Below are 22,018 nucleotides of genomic sequence, written 5' to 3'. Positions count from 1 at the left end.
AGAAAAGGCAAATTATTGCTTGGGAAAAATATTTAAGGATTGAAAAACACTAGGTTGAGAAGTTTCTAGAGCTTGGGCAGCATGAGCTTTTTACATCTTGGGTTGTCTGATTTGTTAACCCCTCAAACTGGCGTTGATTAAAAAAAAAATGTTGAAGGAAAAGAAAGAAGGATCCAAATGGATATCAATATATGAAACAAATAGGATATTAACTACCATTAGATTGGCAACTTTTTGTAAAGTATGGCACAAACTTTGGTAACAATTTCGAGGATTGCATCAGGTAAAAACAATACAGAGAGATATGGCCTCAGTGTATGGGACAAGTTTGGTTTGATGAAATAAATCAAAGTTCAATTGAAGAAGACTTGTGATAAAACTTTAAGACTTGCCCAATGAAGATAATAGTTGCCATCACATGTATAGCCGGCAGCAGTTGAAGCAGTGAGTTCTCAGACAGCACAGCCTGTGCCATCACTTGGATGACCTGCCATGGTTGTAGTGTAACAGTGAACTTCTAGATAGCACAGCCTGTGCCTTTTCTTGGATGACCTGCCATGGTTGTAGTGTAACAGTGAACTTCTAGATAGCACAGCCTGTGCCGTCACTTGGATGACCTGCCATGGTTGTAGTGTAACAGTGAACTTCTAGATAGCACAACCTGTGCCGTCACATGGATGACCTGCCATGGTTGTAGTGAAACAGTGAACTTCTAGATAGCACAAACTGTGCCGTCACTTGGATGACCTGCCATGGTTGTAGTGTAACAGTGAACTTCTAGACAGCACAGCCTGTGCCGTCACTTGGATGACCTGCCATGGTTGTAGTGTAACAGTGAACTTCTAGATAGCACAGCCTGTGCCTTTTCTTGGATGACCTGCCATGGTTGTAGTGTAACAGTGAACTTCTAGATAGCACAACCTGTGATGTCACATGGATAACCTGAAGTGGTTGGAATGAAGCAGTGAGTTTACAAATTAGCAAAATAATTTTCTTATGAATCTGCTTACAACTAAAAAAGATTTGGAAATTGTGAAACGACAAATTCGATACAGTTTTTGCTTGCATGTTTTAAGTACAATATCATTATGGCATCGAAGGAAACAGAGTTTTAAATAAAACCTTGTATTGACTAATGTGGCAAAGCAAAACTTAATGATTACATCAAAGGTTGTCTGATCATTAAGTTCTTTTTAAGGTTAAAACCTGTCAAAACAGCATCTATTTCAGCTTAAAAACAGCTACATTCGTAGTATACGGTCAGTTTTAAAGAAGAATCCCAACAGTTCATTGGATTTGCATTGGTAATATTTCATGAATGGCAACAATTTAAAAGTGTAAAATATAATGATTTTAGTTGTAACTGTCCAAGGATTTGATCAAGTAAAAGCAATGGAGAGAGATAATGGCCTCAGTGTAAGGGACAAGTTTTGTTTGATGAGATAACTCGAAGTTAATTTTATGTAGACATTGGATAAAACTTCAAGACTTGCCCAATGAAGATAATAGTTGCCATCACACGGATAGCCGGCAGCAGTTGAAGTGTAGCTGTGAGTTCCTAGAAAGCACAACCTGTGCCGTCACTTAGATGACCTGCCACATGGATAGGGCCTGCAGAGGTTGGAGTGAAACAGTGGCTTTACAAATTAGCAAAATAATTTTTTGACAAATCTGCTTACAACTGATAAAAGCTTCAGCAAAATATGAAACATGCAAATTAATACACTTTTGGATTGCATGTTTGAAGTACATTATCATTATGGCATCAAAGGGAACAGTTTGAAATAAAAGCTGGTTTGCCCCAATGATGCAAAGCAAAACATAGGATTACATCCAGGATTTTCTGATTATTTAGATATTAAACATTTCAATAAAACATCTATTTCAGACCAAAAAAAGCTATACTCGTAATAGGGGGGGGGGGAGTGCTCCTCATCCCCCCCCCCTCCTGAATTGATCTTGAATGTATTGTAACTTTTTATGGGACAAGTTTTGTTTGATGAGACTAATCAAAGTTCTATTTAAGTAAAACTTCAAGACTTGCCCATTGAAGATAATAGTTGCCGTCACATAGATGACCTACAGTGGTTGGAGTGAAGTAGTCAGTATACAAATGGATGAGCTGCCATGGTTGGAGTGTAGATGATAACTAAGCTGTCACATGGATAACCTGCAGTATTAAGAATGTACAATGTAGCATTAAGTTTACAAATCAGCAAAATATGAAACATGCAAATCGATACTGTTTATAGTTTTTGAACTGCATGTTTTAAATGCAATATCACAATGGCACAGTTAAAAAATAGCTGGCATGCCCTAAACAAGCGAAGGAAAACTTTTGGTCTAATTAGTGAGTTCTTTAACCTGCCAATAAAGCATCTATTTAAGACAAATAATGTTACATGTGTAGCGTAATAAAAACAATTTATTCTTTAGAGCAGGGGGATGGTGGATGGCCGGCCCTCGTTGGTCCCCATCCCTTGACGACATTGTCAACTTTTAAGAAAAAATGATGAATCACAAGAGATCATTGGATCTGCATTTTTTTTTTAGGAATGGCACAAACTTTGTTATTATTTCATGAATGACACAAAGTCAGCTTGGTAACGTTTTAAAGGTGAAAACAGTTTAAATACAACAGAGAGATATGACCTCGGTGCATGGGAGAAGTTTTGTTTGACGAGACAAAGTAAAGTTTAAATAAGTAGATATTGGATAGAACGTCAAGACTTACCCAATGAAGATAGTTGCAGACACATGGATGACCTGTGAGTTTCTAGACATGTTCCAAGTTGTTAGGCTTTCATCATATTCCGTGAAGGCAGCAGCCAAATCTGTCAAAGATACAACCAGCATGGCAAACGAGAAAGAATTAAGAAATAAATAACATTATCAGACACCTGGGATAAAGAATCTTAATTTTGGTTTTTACCCATACATCGATGGTGTGTTAGCACTGTATACTCGGTATTTTCTCGAGTCCCGTGAAAACATTTCACAGGCATGTTACTCGGGTGGGATTCGAACCCACGACCCTTGCAATTCTACAGCAGTGTCTTACCAACTAGACTAACTAGCGTAACATGCCTGGACTCGGGAAAGTACTGAGTATACAGTGCTAACACATGGTGTATGGGTAAAAACCAAAATTAATATTATCAGACACATTGTTAAAAATCAAAAATTTGTAACTTTTTGAACGAGACTCAACAAAACTGTATCAACTTGTACATTGTGAAAATTTAAAAAAAATCAATTTTGATTAGGAACAATAGTAAAAGAATGGCACAAGTCAAATAATAGCAATTTATTTATTTAGAGTTGGGAGATGGTGGATGGCCCTAAATGATCCCCTCCCTTGATGAAATTGTCAATTTTTGAAGAAAAAAAACCAAATTTAAAGAAGAATCCCAAGAGATCATCGGACTTGCAATTTTGTTTAAAGACACTGGACACTACTGGTAATTTGTCAAAGACAAGTCTTCACAGTTTGTGTTTCCAATATACGCATTAAAAAAAAGGGCGAAAATTTGATGTCAATTGGTCGTCGAAGTATCGAGATGATAATTAAAGAAAAAACACCCTTGTCACACAAAGTTGTGTGCTTTCAGATGCTTGATTTCACGACCTCAAATTCTAAATCTGAGGTCTCGAAATCAAATTCGTGGAAAATTACTTCCTTCTCAAAAACTACATTATTTCAGAGGGAGCCGTTTCTCACAATGTGTTATACCATCAATCTCTCCCCATTACTCGTTACCAAGAATGGCACAAATTTTGGTAATTATTTCATGAATGACACAAAGTCAGCTTGGGAAAATTTCAAAAGTAAAAACATTTTTGTTTGTTTAGTAACAAGTTTTCAAGGACATGATAAGGTAAAATACACACAGAGAATAAAGACCTAAGTGCATGGGAAAAGTTGATGAGACAAAGTAAAGTTCAAATTTAGTAGACATGGGATAAAATTTTCAGACTTACCCACTGAATTATACTACATGTAGTTGCTATCACATGGTTGACCTACAGTGTTTGTAGTGAAGCATTTAGTTTCTTGATATTGATAGCACAACCTGTACAGTCAGATGGATAGCCTGCAGTGAATTTCTGGACAAGTTGATAGACTTCCATCATCTGTGCAGGCAGCAGCCAACTCTATCAAAGAAACAACCAGCATGGCAACAAAGACAGAGTCAAGACATACATGATATTACCAACCAAATTATTAAAAAACCACAAGAATAGTAAGTTTTTTAAAGACTTTCAACAAAAACTACAATTTTTTGAGGTTTAAAAACATAAATTTGCTTTTGGAAACATATAATAGATGGTGTAACATTAAAACAAATCTGAAACAAGTGTTTGCAACCAATCTAAACAAAAAGACCTCATTAATTGCTTGCTTAAAAGTAATTTATACTGGCTAGTTTATTTTCTTTTTTCATTTTGTATTTATTTAACACACATTTATTTTTCATGGTAATTGACCTTTGTTTTAGTGATTGTATTATGTTTGCATAACGTTTTTTTTTAATCATAGATTGTTTCATTTTTGTAAACGATCTTGGGAAAAGACATTAACTTAACGAAAGACAGTGCCATTATGTTGTACTAGGCAAATAACATGTGTATGGACAAATTAATTCCAGGAGATTTTATAAGTAAGAAGAAGAAAATTAAAATCGATTTTACCATTATTTATTGAACCTGGCTTACGAATGCAATCGTTGCTTACTATCAGCTAGCTATGCTATTTTTCAGATGAAACTTTCTCCAACCTTCGAGCGGAAACCCCACAGATATATGCAAACACTGAATTCCGAAAAAAAGTGTCACAGTGCACGCAGCGATGCGCGATCGCGATGTTTCAAAACAAACTCTATCAACGAACGACGTGCACAGTGATCACGGTGAATGTTTGCCGCTGCATCCCACACACGTGAAACCAATGTGGAACCAATTTCTAGTTAAGCAACTGTAGAATGTATGCGGTATAAGGTGCCTCGCTACGCGTGACGTCATAATAGGCAACGCGTGTGATAGTAAGCTACACACTGTTAAACAAAAGTAAAACATAAATCAGAGAAAAACACCCAAGAAGTTCTTCTCCCAAAGTGAACAAAGAAAAAACAATCATGATTATTTTTTATAGTTGTGTATGTTTTTTTAGTTATAAAGCTTTCGTTTTAGGAGTTTTCTGGTTTAATTTTGTAGTCACTCATATTGCATCTTTAGGCCAAAGGCCCCCTTATCCCAAATTTTAACTATGAAATTGCATTCTTTATTAGGCAAACTTTTTTATTCGCATTTACAATTCCTGGAATGTAATTCCACCAATCTAAGAAACTCACAAGTTCTTTCTCTTTTTAAATCTGGCCTCCTTGGCCACTACTCACCAGCCAGTGGTGGTGATTAATTTGGATAGAACAGTTCTCCTGTATATTCTTTGTGATTTTGTTTACTTTTTCGGGGTTTTCCTTTTGCACCAATGTCATTCTGATGTATTTGTGCAATGAAGGTCATAAAATAAAAAAATACATAAAAATATAGCGTACGGTAACGGAATAAAAGGGTGTCGGAAATTTTTGATAGCGGGTCACTCAGCCCGACATGTTATTTAATGCCTGGCTAGAACACAAGGGCACTGAACAACTTGCAAGTGTGAAATTTCAGAAAATGAAGCATTTGCTTGGGAAACAAAAGGATACTATTGGTAATTACTCAAAATTAATTGTTATCATAAAACCTTACTTGGTACCAAGTAATAGGGAGAGGTTGATAATATAAAACATTGTGAGAAACGGCTCCCTCTGTTTTCAAGAAAAAGTAATATTCCACAAATTTGATTTCGAGACCTCAAAATTAAAATTTGAGGCCCTGAAATCAAGCATCTGAAAGTGCACAACTTAGTGTGACAAGGGTGTTTTTTCTTTTATAGTTATCTCACAACTTCAGCGACCATTTGAGCTTGAATTTTCACAGGTTTGTTATTTTATGCATATATTATGTTTTGATTTTTAGTGATTTTCAACAGACATAAAAAACTGGAGAGCGACACCATAAATATATGGTCTAGAATACTTTATTATAAAATAACAGAGGTACATTGCTACTGAAATAAATTAAACCGCGAGAGCCGATAGATGTAGACGGCACCACGCCCAAGACCCGACTGCCCCGAATAATGGCAAGCTGATCTCTTAAGTTGAGAACAGTCATTGCTTACGTAATAGTCGTTCAAATTGTCAGCCTAGCAAACCTGATGAGGCGCAGTAAAAGAATTTAAGGAGTTTAAAATGCTTCGCACAATGCACCACAACAAATATGTTGATTTACACTAAGCGAGAAGACTGGTCTTTATTAATTCCCAACAGTGTCCATTGTCTTTAAAAAACATTTGTTTGAGAGGTTTTGAGCGACGGGCAAATTTTTGACTCCCATAAATGGCCAATTGTGTTAGTTCGCGACGTTAATGGAAATTTTCAGGGAGGTTCTGTGGCCCAACGGCTTAGCCGATGTTCGCAACGACCACCCAATACACATACACCCGGGCCAACTCGTCCAGAAGCACCATCCAATACCCGGCGAAAGTAAAGACTGCTGTTGTACCATGGTTGTACACAGTTGATGTTTGTGCTTATTCTTACTTATCATAAACTTCTCAATGCTCAAACTATTACTGATGTTAACTTCTGCTGTATTTGGTGGAAAAGTTTCCGTATGGCGCCACCACTTTTTCATTCGATATGAAATAATATAGTATTTAATTGGAAAAGTTTCCGCATGGCGCCACCAGCCACCACTTTTTCATTCGAAATAAAATAATATAGTATCTAATTTACCTGATTGATATATCCCTTTCTGTAAAAATGAGTGAAAAAGTGGTGGCGCCATACGGAAAGTTATCCTCACAGTCAAATATTATTTTTTGTTATTAGCCTTCACTCAATGCATCTCAAAAACATAGATTTCAATCAACCAATAACATGCTCTGTTCAAAAAATGCTCTTCAGAATTGTTTGATATGAACAACGAAAGTAACTTACGGTTGTTGTGTTGATGGTTGATGGGATGCGTCTCACCTAGAGCAGTAGAGTAAAGAGAGTCCTTACTCCATGCATAGAGCTTCCTATGCTCTATGTCTCACCATGGACGGTCTCACTGGTATATGCAGCAACACTGGCTTTGGAGATAAAAATACTAACTCTATTATAACACTAGAAACATACATTGCCTCAAGAAATTGCTGCCCTAATTCGGTCTGATAGCTGCATAAATTTGCCGGATGACGATGTTTCAGAGGAACGATGCTTGACGCTGCTACAAAGATTATACTCGGTAATGAAACCAATCACACTGATTTCGCTCTCACTACGTTCTCAAATTGTAGTATCTGTGCCCACGCACACTCTCAACCTCTATCGCACGCGATGCCCCGCTCGCGATCGCTCCCTCACCGAGCTGAAGCTAGCCGCGTTTCTGGCCCGAATTCTGGCCCGTTTTTCGTAACCGAGGATAGAATCCATGCAGTTAAAGGCGTGGGAGTTCGGCCTCCAAACCTAGGTTCGTTTACCCTCCCTAGGTCGACCCCGGTGTGTGGCGGTTTTTTTCTCCAGGACGAACGTGGGTAATTATCTGTATCTGCACACGTTCGTCCTGGAAAAAAACCCTACCACACACCGGGGTCGACCCAGGGAAGCTATACGAACGCAACCATTTTAACGAACTTTGCTGTACTGCTATGTACACAGAGTAAGTGGTTTATGAGGGGTGCCAAGTGGCAGGAATACCATAAATTCACTTTGGTTGTATGGGGTGGGAAAACTTGTCGACGTGTCTATACCATAGAGCTATATAAAAGAACTCTACACTGTATATACGGAGAGTAAAATTAATACAAAAAGGCATACCATAAAATCACTTTAGTTGTCAGGAGTGATAATTGGCAACCATCATGAAGATTCTATATTCATGTATCCAGGGAGTAAAAAGATTACAAAATCGCATACAGCGAAATCACTTTGGATATGAGGGGGTGCCAATTGGTAAAATTTCCTGTTTTTGCCATTTGCCGATTCTATTTTCGCATCGTTCAATAAGTAATTGGTTTCACCAGTTGTTTGTGTAGCTTTTGTACATTAAAGAAACTTGAACTAAATTCCCCCTCCAGTAGGAGATTTTTTTAAATTGTTTTTAAAGCAAACTTGACGAAGCCTCTATACTCACATGGATGATCTAAATTGGCTGGAGTCTTGATGCTTGATGAATAACCACCTAGAAAGCTAACTGCTTGTCCAAGGTGTGGTATAGGGGCACTCAGGTTGTGTCAATCAAATAATGCACTGTACTCACACCAGGGTTCGAACTTGTAACAAGAGAGAACAAAATAATTATTACATACAATACACATACACAAAAGTGCACAGCCTTTAACCCCCATGGCTATACGCCTCGTCTCTTAATATTTATGCACGAGGTACGTCACAATGCCAACTGAAAACGAGGCTATTCCATTAGTACGAGTCCTATGTAAGTTCACTAGAAGACACACACTCACCTACTACGGATGGGCTTTAACGCAATATTACTGCTGTCCCCTGGTCGTCCTCCCTTGATGCCCCTGGTTGTCGTCTCTAGCTGTTGACACCTGGTCGCAATCCCCTGGTTGTTCCGAAGTTGTCCCCTGGATGTCCTTGATTGATGTCCCCTGGTTGTCGTTCCCTGGTCGTCATCCCCTTGTCACCGTTCTCTGGACATTGTCCCCTGGTCGTCCGCCCCTGGTTGTGCCCCTGGTCATTGTTCCCTGGTCATCGTCCCCTTGTCACTGTTCCCTGGACATTGTCCCCTTGTCACTATTCCCTGGACATTGTCCCCTGGTTGTCGTTCCCTGGTCGTCGTTGTCCCCTGGTTGTAATCGTTCCCTGGTCGTCGTCGTTCCCTGGTTGTCGTTGTTTCCTGGTTGTCGTCGTTCCCCGGTCGTCGTTGTCCCAACTCCCCGTCCCCTGGTCAATGTTCCCTGGTCGTCGTTGTCCCCTGGTTCTGTCCCCTGGTCGTTGTTCCCTGGTCGTCATCCCCTGGTTGTTGTCTCCTGGTCTTTAACCCCAGTTCGATCCCCTCCCCATTTCACCTAACCTCCAGGTATCTTGGCACTTCAACCATATCGCCCCTGGTCGTCCTCCCTTGATGCCCCTGGTTGTCGTCTCTAGCTGTTGACACCTGGTCGCAATCCCCTGGTTGTTCTGAAGTTGTCCCCTGGATGTCCTTGATTGATGTCCCCTGGTTGTCGTTCCCTGGTCTTCATCCCCTTGTCACCGTTCCCTGGACATTGTCCCCTGGTCGTCCGCCCTTGGTTGTGCCCCTGGTCATTGTTCCCTGGTCATCGTCCCCTTGTCACTGTTCCCTGGACATTGTCCCCTTGTCACTATTCCCTGGACATTGTCCCCTGGTTGTCGTTGTTCCCTGGTCGTCGTTGTCCCCTGGTTGTAATCGTTCCCTGGTCGTCGTCGTTCCCTGGTTGTCGTTGTTTCCTGGTTGTCGTCGTTCCCCGGTCGTCGTTGTCCCAACTCCCCGTCCCCTGGTCAATGTTCCCTGGTCGTCGTTGTCCCCTGGTTCTGTCCCCTGGTCGTTGTTCCCTGGTCGTCATCCCCTGGTTGTTGTCTCCTGGTCTTTAACCCCAGTTCGATCCCCTCCCCTTTTCACCTAACCTCCAGGTATCTTGGCACTTCAACCATATCGCCCCTCCCCCAACCCTGCAAACAACAGTAGACAACATGAAGAAAAAAAATGATTCCTTCCCCGTTCTATTAGATATGAGATGACTTTAATTTATTTGGACTTTTTAAGTCAGAGCAAACTATTTTGAACAGCCCAAGTGATGCAACATAACTCAGACCTGTATTTTGGTTAGTGTATATCTTTACTCTTGAGTAGAAAACCATCTGGGCAAAATTTCATGAAGCTTGTAAGCACAAAAAATTGCTCAGCATAAAATTTCTTCCTTGATAAAAACAGGCTTGCCAACCAAATTTCCATTTGTTGCATATTGCTTGTTACTGGTATTCAGCTGTTGTTTGCTTATCCTAAAAATCAGGTGGAAATTTGGGAAGAAATTTCATGCTAAGCAAATTTCCGTGCTTACAGGCTTCATGAAATTGGGCCATGACCAGGGATCAATACAAGAAGTGCGACCACATACTGGGATTTACCGAACATTATGTGAGCAGTATAAATACAAATTCTAAACACATGGTAGTTAATGGTCAGGTGTTTTGTAAAACCAAATGTTTAACTCCACGAAATGGCAAACCATCATGTATGTTCCACTAGCTGTATTTCAAGTGGAAACATTTTATGTTTTTTTTTATCACTGCTGTTCATTAACAACTTTATTGAATGAACAACTGTTAAACTGAATAAAACCCGCTTCATACATCATGCGAAGCCAGTTTTGATGTCACATGGTTGTTAGCACAATGAATGTTTAGCAGGAGTTAAACATAGCTCAACTGTTAAAAATTATTCGCAGCAAATTTGTGACGTCAATATTGATATGGCATTCACAGGAAGTATGAAATGGGCTTGAGAAGTTATTCCAATTAGCATAATGTCAACAACAAATAACTGAAACTAAACAAATTCTGAGTTTTCATTTGGCAATATGAATATAAAAAAGTTATCGAAAGTTGTAACAGGCGCTTGAAGACAAACAGTCACTGAAAATGAAAGTCAACACTCTCACAATCTTTGGTCGGATATTTCCTTACCCCAAATCAGCTTCGTAACATTCACTTGATTATTTGTAAATTAAGTTGCAACCAAACCCTGTATAACATTTAGAATTTGTTTTGAGCAGAAAACCAATCTACAATCTGAGCAGTCTGATTAAAAATCATCCACCAGTAAGCTTGTCCACAGATACATTAAACTACAGGTATAAATATCTATTTGTTTGGAACATTATGTTCTTTTGAAAATTTGTCATGCTATTTTCTGGCATACAATCCTACCACCATTCTCCCCTGATATCACAGACACCCTGCTTCACAAGGTGCTAACACACGCAATTAGCAACCGCACACACAGTTCTCATTTCAAACCAACCAGAGCAGTGACTGCCTGTACTTTGAAACCTCTACAATGTATAATAGGTTAGTATGTTTCATACTCTTCAGTCTCCCGACATTGACTAGAGCAAGGTCGTCAAAAAATTAAGACCATATTAAAAACTAACTCAGCGACAGTGAAGTTAAAAACAAGAAGATCCATCGATGCACTGAGTGAAAGTAGTAGTCCCTGCTAATTTCTTAGCTTCCACTCAGGTAGTAGTTAATAAGCAGGAAAGTTCTTTTCTGAAGTCTCCCGATTTCCCAAAAATCTACTCCGCCATAGTAGAGAAGCCTCCAGACAAAATCTACTCTGCGGTAGTAGAATATACAGCAAGACAAGTTCTCAGAATAACATAATCTACCCTGCAACATACATAACAAAAGGTGTTACCGCAAACCAAGAATGCACTGATACCTCAAAATGCAATGTCTTTAACTCCAATATATATATATATATATATATATAAAAAAAAAAAACAATACAAGACAAAACCTTATACATACACTTTTATCATGACACGGGCAAATGCCATTTTGATTTTATCCCATTCCAAATCAATTGACCAAAGTGAGGCTAGGAGGACAAAAAAAAATCTTAACCCCGTTTTGGTATGATAAGAATCGGTTTACATTATTGGTGTTTTAAACAAGCACTATGACAGAACTAAGGGCCAGCATGATGATTTACACGGCCAAGGTTCTGCGACTCAATAGGGAGACCACCAACATTAGGGCTAGACAGCTCAGTTGATAGAGCACCAGCATATTTAAGGCCCAGTCACACAGGCCCCAATGATGAGAACGAAAACCTTGATTGGTTGAATAAGCGTAGGCGTAGTCTGCGTGGAGCAATTCAACCAATAGAATGTGTTCTCTTTGCGTCATGATTGTTATCGTTTTTGTTATCGCTGCAGTGTGAGTAGGCCTTCATCCTACGGGTGCAGTTTAAGTCCTGCCCTAGTCAACTTTTTTTTGTTCAACCCAAAATACTTTTTTATATAAGTAGATACAGTATACAAAAATATAGAGTTTTTATTTCAAACATCAGGTGATGACTTGCCGTCTTCTTTGCACTCAGTGCTGGGTTCTTCTTCATTCTTTTTTGCCAATCTGGAAAGATGAAAACAACATTATGACATCAACAAGGAAAGACACAAAATTAATTCAAATGTAAATCAACCTTGAAAAAAAACAAAAAAAACTGTGATCCGTTTTTTATTTGCCTCAGCTTTGGACTGTTTCAGTGACATTTTGTTTTCACACTTGCAGTTAAAAAAATGTAATAGGGAGCGGAGAAAGATTTGTTTTTAGCCCAATGACCAGTGCACTGATATAAAGCACATTGATATGTCATTTTAAAATGCGCTTAGAAAAACTAGTATTTATTATTATTATTGTTGATAAGGGCCTATATTTTTCTTGTATTCATTTTGGCTTTACCCATGTACACAGATGTGTGTTTAGCACTGTGTATTTAGATTTTTTTTTTTTTAGATAAGTTCTCTGTGAAGGGCATATTATTAGGGTGGGATTTCAAACCCACAACCTTTGCATCTAGAGCAGTGTAATAGAAACTAAACCAACAATATGTTTCTTCTCTTTCAGTATATTAAAGAGAGACAATTTGTGAATCATGATGAAGAACTCAAAACTAAGGACAACCCCAATCAGAGTGTCTTGAATGAAAGTAAAAGGAAACATTGAGATACTACAAGTATACTTTGGTTTCAGGATCTGGTAATTCAATTAATTTCATTTCCTTGAGGTATAAAATAATACACCACAAGTGCAACTGACTGGGTGAATTTGAAATAATTTGGGGTTGAACAAAGAAAATTAGACGGAAGAGGGATTTGAACCAAGGACCTCCGGACCACATGCTGCTGCTCTAGCAACTGAGCTATCTAGCCTCATTTTGACAATCTCCCTGTTTTGTCGATATGTCTTGTTCAGGGTGCCAGTCAGAAGCCACACAACTGTCACAACAAAAATCAGGATGAAACCTGGCACTTTAAACCAGAGGTTAGTGGTTCAATTCCCCCTCTAGCAACTTTTGTTCAAGCCCAAATAATTTTCTTTAAATGATACATAAATATTCATACACAGTTAGAGACGCATGTGAAAAAAAGACTGTTATACTAACCAAAGAACCAAATATAGTTTTGAAAGGCGCTATTTTGGTAGTGATGAGGTTAATCTAAGTGCAAAGATAAGAAGAAAAGTAACATACAGAAAAATTAATACACAGATGACTAATGAACTAAAGACACATTATGATTTTATATTATGCAATAGGAAAGTAGGATTCAATTCGTTTTCAGAGATCTAGGTTAACCAAGAATGCACCAGATAATTTAATGACTGCATACATGTATGTGTATAGAGACATTAATGCAGTCAATCTCCAGGGTTTGTGATTTACCAATTTACCATGTAGTATAATCTTGTCTTGTCTGCTTCATTTGTCCTACGTCCTTGTTACAGTACCTCGGTTGTGTGTTTGTCTGTCCATATAGGTTAGGAAACAAAAGCGTCTCATTCTAAATTCTGTCTATAATTTGTTGCTTGCCATTGAATCACTGTGCCCTTTGTATATATCATACTGATGTATTACTTTTGTAATTCATACATAATTGTGCACTAATGTAACGAATGACGACACTATTAAAATAACAATACTGAATGAATAACTTAAGGAAGATGCCATTCAAAGTGTTGCTGATGATTATGACTACAACACCAACATTTTTCAAGCCTTATATGCATTTCCTTTTAGTCGTACTTTCAGCACAAAAAGCTCAGGTTTGAAATTTGAACAAAGAAAATGCAACTTGGATTTTTGCTGGTATTAAAACCCCAAGAGCCTAACTTTCTGGTCTGTTTTTGTAGCTATGTTTGAATTCATGAAATTAAAGATCAGGGCCCAGTTTCATGGCCTTGCTTACCGTAAGCAAAGAATCAATGCTTGCGGAAGCGGGGAATTCTGCGCTTACGTCAAGCGGATTTCACGGGTTATAGGGGAATTTGTGCATGTGCGCATGCGTATTCCACGTTACGAGGCATTATACACTTACACAGCTAGCAGCAAGCGGAGAATGGTGATCTTAACCACCGAATTCGGCAGTTACAAGAGCTATGATATTGAGCCCCGTTTACCAACCTTCCAATAAGTTTTTAGCACTGTCTCCAAGATGAAAGTTAATTTTCCACACAAGAAAGCCAACACATTTAAAACCACACAGGATAATTTTTTTTCTTTGTATTGCAGTTATGAGAAGTGGAGTTCAAGTCAAATGTAAATAAATTTACAATAAAGAGATAAAAGATTCAGTCCGTAAACAATACGTTGGGCATGCCACGAACTGGCAGCACAATAGTTTATCAACAAATTGTTCACAAACTGATTTGCAATTTTTTTGTGATTTTCAGTTCCTGGCACAACCGAGGAATTAAACATGTGTGCAGAAGCTCTAGCATGTGTGCTTGTCAAGGTTAGCCTGTTGGAAAGGGTCAATACAATACCTTTGTTTATCAGCTGCAACCATCCATTGCTTGACTCTGTTAACTAACACTCCTCCAAGGAGAATCTGAGTGGGATGATATACCAGAAGAGGAATGGAGATCAAGGATAGATGCTCATAACCTGCAAACACTATCTTCAGCATTGGGATTCCTGTAATAGTTACAATCAGAAAAGGAAAACAGACAAGAGACAATTATTGCAAATCCCACACTTTAAAGGGGCACATTGCCTTGGATCGGACGAGTTGGTCTATGAAAACCCTTTGAAACTGTTTGTTATGAAATACATATGGTAAATGCTTTTCATAGACCAACCTGCCTAATCCAAGGCGAAGTGTCCCTTTACGAATTAACAACATTGATAAATTGTCACAGACCAGTCTGCACTCTATGTAGCCTTTCATCAACAACTGTAAAGCTGACAAGTGACTTGAACAGGTGAACCTTTTCCAACTAGTCATGAATGTCTGCTGTTTGCTATATTTCTTTATTTTTGCTGCTCTCCCAGAGTAAGCAAAATTCCAAACCAATCATACTTGTTGGGTTCAGCATACACTAACTTTTTATGCAATGTGACTGGTTGCATAAAATTACAAATATTTTACGTATGAATATTTATGCATTAATCAACATCAACATAACACAAAATGAAGGTGGAAAAGGCCTTGTGGATCTGTCACTCAGTTGGGCCCATGTAGTCTTTCCTGCCCAACACTTTGTGGCCAAACAGCTTGGACAAGTCCTTAAAGGCCTTGATGAAATGCTGCATTTTGCGGACCCAAAATATATTAAAACAACAAATCTGTCAAAGCTTAATACTGTATAGACCATAGTGGCCACAAGCGGCTTGTACCAAAATGACCATAGCGGCCACAGACGGCTGCAAGGTCTGACCTACTTCCATTCAAATCAGAGGTTAAAGTTAGAACATGTCTCGATATGGAATTTTACAATGTGATATTTTAACAATGTATCAGCATTTCTAATCACAAAACTAATTGTTCTGTTTCATGGTGTTTCTGTTGACTTTTTACTGACAAAATTTGATTAAAGAAATGAACAAAATTAGCAATGTCTGGGCGTTCTGTTTAACAATATATGTATACAACAACAATAATGCTCTCTAAAGGATATTAAAGCTTGTGTATTGGAGTCACAAACAAATAATATGACAACCCCCTGCCCCTTTTATTTTTACCTATCAGGTTTTTGGACCGGTGAGGTCAAAAACTATAGCATTCAAGCAAAGTTATTTTAAGGGAAGTTTCCCACCACGACTATTTCTATACCATGTACCTGTAAGCATATCTGTGAACATTCGTATTTGTAATCTTACAAATGCTTTTCACACATTTTAAAGGGCAATATATATGTATGTGGCTTAGTAAATGAAAGGGAATAGACAAACAGTTTACCAACCTAGTGTGAGTGATTTATGCGTGGAGCAGAACATAATTGCTACAGTGTCGCTTGGAGTAAACCCAAAATATTGCACTTGTGAGATGAAGAAGGTGAATGATATAAGGCACACTTGAAGAACAAACACTGTGGAGGAGAGAAACAAACAAAGATTCTTAATGACTAACTGAGTAAGTTAGGAGGACAAGATACAAATAAATGGTACCGTAAAATGGGGTGGCTTTAATAATAATGATAATATATACAATTTTTGTATAATGCAAGGGTGGCTTTAATAACATTAATAATAATAACATACCATTGTTATAGCGTATATCTATAAAGTAAAGGGAAATCGACAATTGTACAAAGTACACAGATATGTTTTCATCCAGGTTTTGAACTGTTCTGATGTCACAGCCTGTTTGACAACCTCTGTAAGACTGTTCCATGACTGAACTGCTGCATAATGGAAAGAGCGAGAACTGTACTACTTGGTTTTGATAACTGGGAAGTCAGAAGGGATTTATTCTAAGATCACAGATTCTTAGTTGTTTGAAGGGCTTTTTACCTGTTAATCCTTAATAGTCATATTTTTATTGTAAGAACTGGAGTACATTTTAGAGTACATGTTGGGATTGGATAGCATAAAAGAACATCCAATTAAAGAGCCCACTTTAACTTCTCAAAATTAAATACCTGGTTTTTCTTAATTCCTTCATGACAGTCATTTGCTTGTGCTGGAAATCTTGAAGCAACACCAGCTCCTGTGGAATTTAATGCTTCTGTACTTTCATGCGCCAATTTGGAACATGTTGGAGATGAAAATGCAGCTGACTTGGACGATTATCTGTCCACTGTTTTCTTCTTTGTGCTGGGATTGCTTGAAATTACCTTCCTGCTTCTCATTGTTCAGGATTTGTCAAAGCCGATATCAGAGGTTTACTCAATTATTTTGCCAAGAATGTTGGCCTCAAGCCGGTTGCCTATCACATTGCCTCTGTGTTCTGCAGTGATCTAAGTATGTGTTCCGACCACCAAAATTTTCATAAATTTTGTGGTCCAAGAAACCTAAAGTTCAGCTGATACCTTAATTTGTAAATTTGTATAATAAACCACTGATGAATGAATGAATGAATGAAAGACCAAATGCCAAACTTACCTATGAAAATCATTGCACATAAACTATAGTGATCAATATGTAGAGCAGTGTTTGAGAATGTATCGCAGAATGTAGAGTAGATGATAAGGAGAAGAACTGCTTTACCCAAGGTCCCAAATGGAGGCTTGGTTCTCTCCAACCATCCCTTGATAAATAGTCGCACAACCTACAAAAGAAAAAACAAAGTCATTGGATTATTGGTTTTATGGTGAATAAAGATAATTCAATTCAATTCAACTGTGGTGAAATGGTGAAGAGGTCATACTGTCCAGAAGTTATTTGCAGTTCTTAGGATATTTTTTGCAAGACTTTTGCTTTGCTTTCGAGAAACACATACTTCAATTGTCTGAATTCAGTCATTTGAGCTTGAAATCTAGCTCCTACAATTTGAAGATACTAATCGAAATTCTACCGATGTACATGTAGACACGTGATCAATATGGCCCTGTTTCATGGTCTAGGATAAAGTAATTTAAAGAAAGCATTTCCTTGTTTCTATACATGTCGTCAATACTAAAGACAGAGTTTTCACTTTCCAATCATCATTAACAATCAGAATTCAATACGGTTTAGTTTACTGGTACCGTCTTGCAGATATCAAGCTGATACATTCTGTTTGTTTCTTCTCTCAGTTGTACTTCTCATCTGAAGTGAACTAGAAGCATCTTTGAGTCCACAAGTGTTTTTTTGTTAAATCCAGTCGAATGTATTAAACTAGTGAGAGATTAAAGTATTAATCAAGTTTGATTGGCCTTCGAGTTAGAATGGCGTTTTCAGAGAATGTTACTGATCAGCTATTGTCGTCTGACACCATGAAGGATGGCTTCACCAACCATACTTCATTGTATACCTATGGAGCCAGAGTAGCTATTGCAACTACTGTACTCATCATTTCCCTGACGGGGATCGTCGGCAATGCAATCGTTCTGATCGCTGTTGTAGTGTCATGCCGGCTCCAGACAGTCACAAATATCTTTGTGGCCAATCTCAGCATTGCAGATTTCCTGATGAGCGTCTGTGCCTTGTTCAACACCGTCATTTTAATAATCCAAGGCGGACCGCCCACATCACTTGATTTCCTGTGCCGCGCTACGGCATTCTTCTCTCCCGTCATGGCAGGGGTGATCATGTTCAGCATTGCCTCTATCGCAGTCAATCGAATGCTACTCATAACAAAACGCTCATCTATCTACCGCAAAATATATACCACCAACAAACTGGTACCAATGGTGGCATTTCTTTGGCTGTTTCCAACAGCGATAACGGCGCTGTTGCTTGCAACAGGGGTTGGGCAGCTTAACTTCAACAAAAACGTCCATGTATGCTTAGACGACAGTGAGCATCACTTGTCAGGTCTCTATAAGATCATTTTGGCTGGGGTCTTCTTCCCAGTGCCAGTAACTGTAACTCTTATATCTTATGCTCTCATCTTTGTGTTCATCCAACGCCACTTCAAGAATGAGCGACGAGTTTGCAGTACTAACTTCTCCACTCGTACAAGTTCTCAAGAACAAAGTACGGTGGAGCAACCGGTGATCAATCAAACAAAGCGTAAGAAGCGTATCCACAAGCACCAGATTGAGATTACCAAAAACCTCTTCATTGTTTCCTGTGTTTGCTTCATCCTTCCGCTTCCCAACTGTGTCTTCATCATGCTGGAATTGGATAATCTCTTCTTGTATGGCGTAATATTCCTTTTTGCCAACAGTGCAGTCAACCCCATGCTCTACGGAGCCAAGCACCCTATGTTCAAGGAGGTCATGCTCTGTATACTCCGCTGTAGATGGTCCGCAATCCCTGAACCATCTCGAATTCTCAAGCACTTTCTTTTAACGGGAAAAAGATGAGCTAGTTTCAATACTAATAGATGTTTAAATACCTCTCATAAACACTTTCTGCATGCTTGCTTGGTACACTTTCAAACTTTGCTGTATAACATCTGCTATTCCCGAACCTCTTTTGAAAAAAGGTGCCTTCAATTGGAACCAGAAACGCATGTAAGTTTGCCTACAATAGATTGTGTGATAAAATCTTTTAGATCACTCAACTGACCTGTCCAAGGACGAGAGGCACAACCACTGTTAAGGAGAGCTGGGTGAAGATTGACGAGAAAGGCACTGAACTTGAAGAACCCATCTGGAACAAAACATAATTGGCTACAAAATTAAAAATTTTCATGATCAATTTAGTTTTGAAAGTATGTGGTAACTAAGATACTTGCTCATAACTTGTACTCATATCAGACTCCACACTAGATGTGCATAATTTTGTACATCATGTACACATCAAATTTATAGGCAAAATATAAACAAAGACACAATACAAGTTAATTGTAAAAGGTTCAGCTGAACACAGTATCTACTTGCTGTGAAAACAAGAATGTCAAATTCATCCAGGTTTTCAATCCCTACCTGTCTGTGTCGGTTTCCCCCATTGGGGGTTTCTTCCCACACATTAAATTTTAAAGTTTTTCTTGTTTTCTTTCATCCTGTTATTGGCCCTAAATGTGCTTTTGGATGTGTAATCAATAAACATAAATAAAGATAATGTAGAAAAAGAAAATAATATATTGATTTTATTATACATTTCTGGTAATAAATGAAACCAAGGTACCTTCAAAAGCACTGTAACCTATTTGTAAAGGGAAGATGTTGAATCAGTTGGACAGGCCCCTTTTGGTTGGGAATCTAACAGTCTTACCTACATTTTAGACTCTTTCTTGTCAAAACATTTATAGAGGACCAATGCGGTCAACTTTTTTTTTTCTGTGACACATATTTAAAACAAAGGTAATGGTTTTGAATCAAAATATAGAAAGTGTGATTTGTCACAGTGAAGAGGACCAAATGCAGCCAAATATCTAAAACAAAGGTTATGGTTTTGATTCAAAATGTTCAAATTGTGATTTGATACCGCGTGTTACTATCTATGAAATCAACAATGCTGAAGGAAAATGCAATGAAACTGAAAGCTAAATAATTTTATCCTATAATATTTCCTTATATACTCTTTTGTACAAACTAAACTGTCTTGCACAATCAGTTTCAATGAAATTTAAAACCAAGTGTACACTTAAGGAAGTGGACACTATTAGTAATTACTCAACATAATTGTTAGCATAAAACAGTACTTGGTTACGAGTAAATGGGAGAGGTTGATAGTATAAAACATTGTGAGAAACAGCTCCCTCTGAAGTAATGTAGTTTTCAAGAAATAAGTAATTTTCCATAAATTTGATTTCAAGACCTCAGAATTAGATTTTGAGGTCTCAAAATCAAGCATCTGAAAGCACTGCACACAACTTCATGTGACAAGGTCGTTTTTTTTTCATTATTATTTCACAACTTAGACGACCAATTGAGCTAAAATTTGCACAGGTTTGTTATTTTATGCATATGTTGAGATACACCAAGTGAGAGGACTGGTCTTTAACAATTACCAATGGTGTCCAGTGTCTTTAAAGTGTCCCAGAGATAAAGAAACAAGTTGAAGGGTTACACAAACAGTCATCATTAAAGTAAAAAAAGGGAAGTCTCATGCATAAAAAAGAAAGAAAAACAAATGGTGAAACTGAAAAATGAGCAGTGACGTCCTCTTTGTCTAAAGTTAAAACCACCTGAACTTTCAGTGTGTCAAATGTTTTACAGTCTCTTCACATGCCTAGATATGCAAAACTTCAACACTAAGTAACTCAGTTCTTAGTCACTATTCTCCCTCAAAAGGAGATTTACAACTTGTTGTGTGCTCTCGTATGACTCTATGCCCTTCTTCAAGACACACAAAACACTTTTTTGTCAGTGTAACAGAAGGTAGAAGCAATAAAATGGCTAATGAAAAAAGAAGAATAATGGCATTACTGTTTCATTTTTGCTATTTGAACTACCCCCGCTTGAAGACATGATTTCCCATTTCCATGCAGAATGAAACCTTCCTAAACACCCCTTAAAAATGTTAAAAACAAAAACTGATCAAACTCCCACACTCAATTCGCTTGGACTACAATTTTGCACACTTCATTTAATTTGATTTATTCTGGTTATGAAGCCTCTCAGAAAAGCAAACTTAGTTACTGCATTAGCCAAGAACCCATTGGAGTAAAGAAAAACCCATGCAGTCAGGTAAGGACTAAAAAACCAGTCCCAAATATCGCCCTCAGCTTGGTTCGAGAGTGCCAGGGGAGAAAGGCAAGAAAAGATACCACTACAACAACTAAGACCCAACCACATACGCCTCCCATGATAACACTTTCATTGAATCCTTTTTTTTTGCAAACTGATATAAAATGCCACCTATCCAAACCAGATATTCTTTTCCTGGGAAATTTCCCTCAGGTATAAATTTAAACTGATGCGTTCCTGTGCCATGTTTATTTCTAATGCTGCGTTGCATTGTGTGTAATGGAAGAGTCCAACCTGGGCTGGGTCAAATCACCTACACATAACAAAACTGAAAAACCAAAAGCCTGATAACCAAACACACATAGATGTGATAGCACTTCTGATCATAAAGACAGGACTTAGCAGCAAATACCCTAATGACTCAGTAGAGGGCAGTAGTAAAGCCAACCAAACTAGATCAGCCAAACAAGTCAACACCAACAGAGGGCAGTGTTTAAGTACCATGCAATGAGCAAGATATCAGGATTGCTTTAGTACAGCCACACTCAAAGTAGACATGCTACGACTACCAGCAACGATGGAAACCAAGCATAGAGATCCACATTCAGTCAAAAAAGCCTGAACTTTTTTATATCCCATCTGACCAATTCATTTCCAAAGAGTGTTGTAACTTAAATTACTCCACATGAACAAACAGCTTCCACATCTAAACA

General features: G+C 38.2%; 1 protein-coding gene and 1 long non-coding RNA gene across 3 annotated transcripts in view; both read right to left on the bottom strand.

Moving 5' to 3' along the window:
* Positions 1–2,048: 2,048 nt before the first annotated feature.
* Positions 2,049–4,169, bottom strand: LOC117293188. The gene is made up of 3 exons (XR_004519372.1): positions 3,982–4,169; positions 2,735–2,834; positions 2,049–2,170 (listed from the first exon to the last, which is right to left on the bottom strand). It is a non-coding gene; the product is annotated as an uncharacterized LOC117293188 (long non-coding RNA).
* Positions 4,170–11,950: 7,781 nt separating this feature from the next.
* The window catches only part of LOC117293413 (sodium/bile acid cotransporter 7-like), a 32,246-nt gene continuing 22,178 nt past the window's right edge, over positions 11,951–22,018 (bottom strand). Inside the window, exons 7-12 of one of the 2 annotated variants that reach the window (XM_033775735.1) lie at positions 19,240–19,323; positions 17,188–17,353; positions 16,047–16,172; positions 14,628–14,778; positions 13,249–13,302; positions 12,128–12,215 (exon numbers count right to left, since the gene is read on the bottom strand). In XM_033775735.1, the coding sequence (XP_033631626.1) occupies positions 13,278–13,302; positions 14,628–14,778; positions 16,047–16,172; positions 17,188–17,353; positions 19,240–19,323 (552 nt within the window). In that variant the 3' untranslated portion in view covers positions 12,128–12,215; positions 13,249–13,277. Of the gene's footprint in view, positions 12,216–13,248; positions 13,303–14,627; positions 14,779–16,046; positions 16,173–17,187; positions 17,354–19,239; positions 19,324–22,018 lie in introns of both variants that reach the window. The other variant, XM_033775734.1, reaches the window with a different exon arrangement.

The sequence above is a fragment of the Asterias rubens genome, chromosome 8 (genome assembly GCF_902459465.1).
Source record: "Asterias rubens chromosome 8, eAstRub1.3, whole genome shotgun sequence".
Classification (NCBI taxonomy): Eukaryota; Metazoa; Echinodermata; class Asteroidea; order Forcipulatida; family Asteriidae; genus Asterias; species Asterias rubens.
This window is presented reverse-complemented; position numbering and strand designations above follow the sequence as displayed.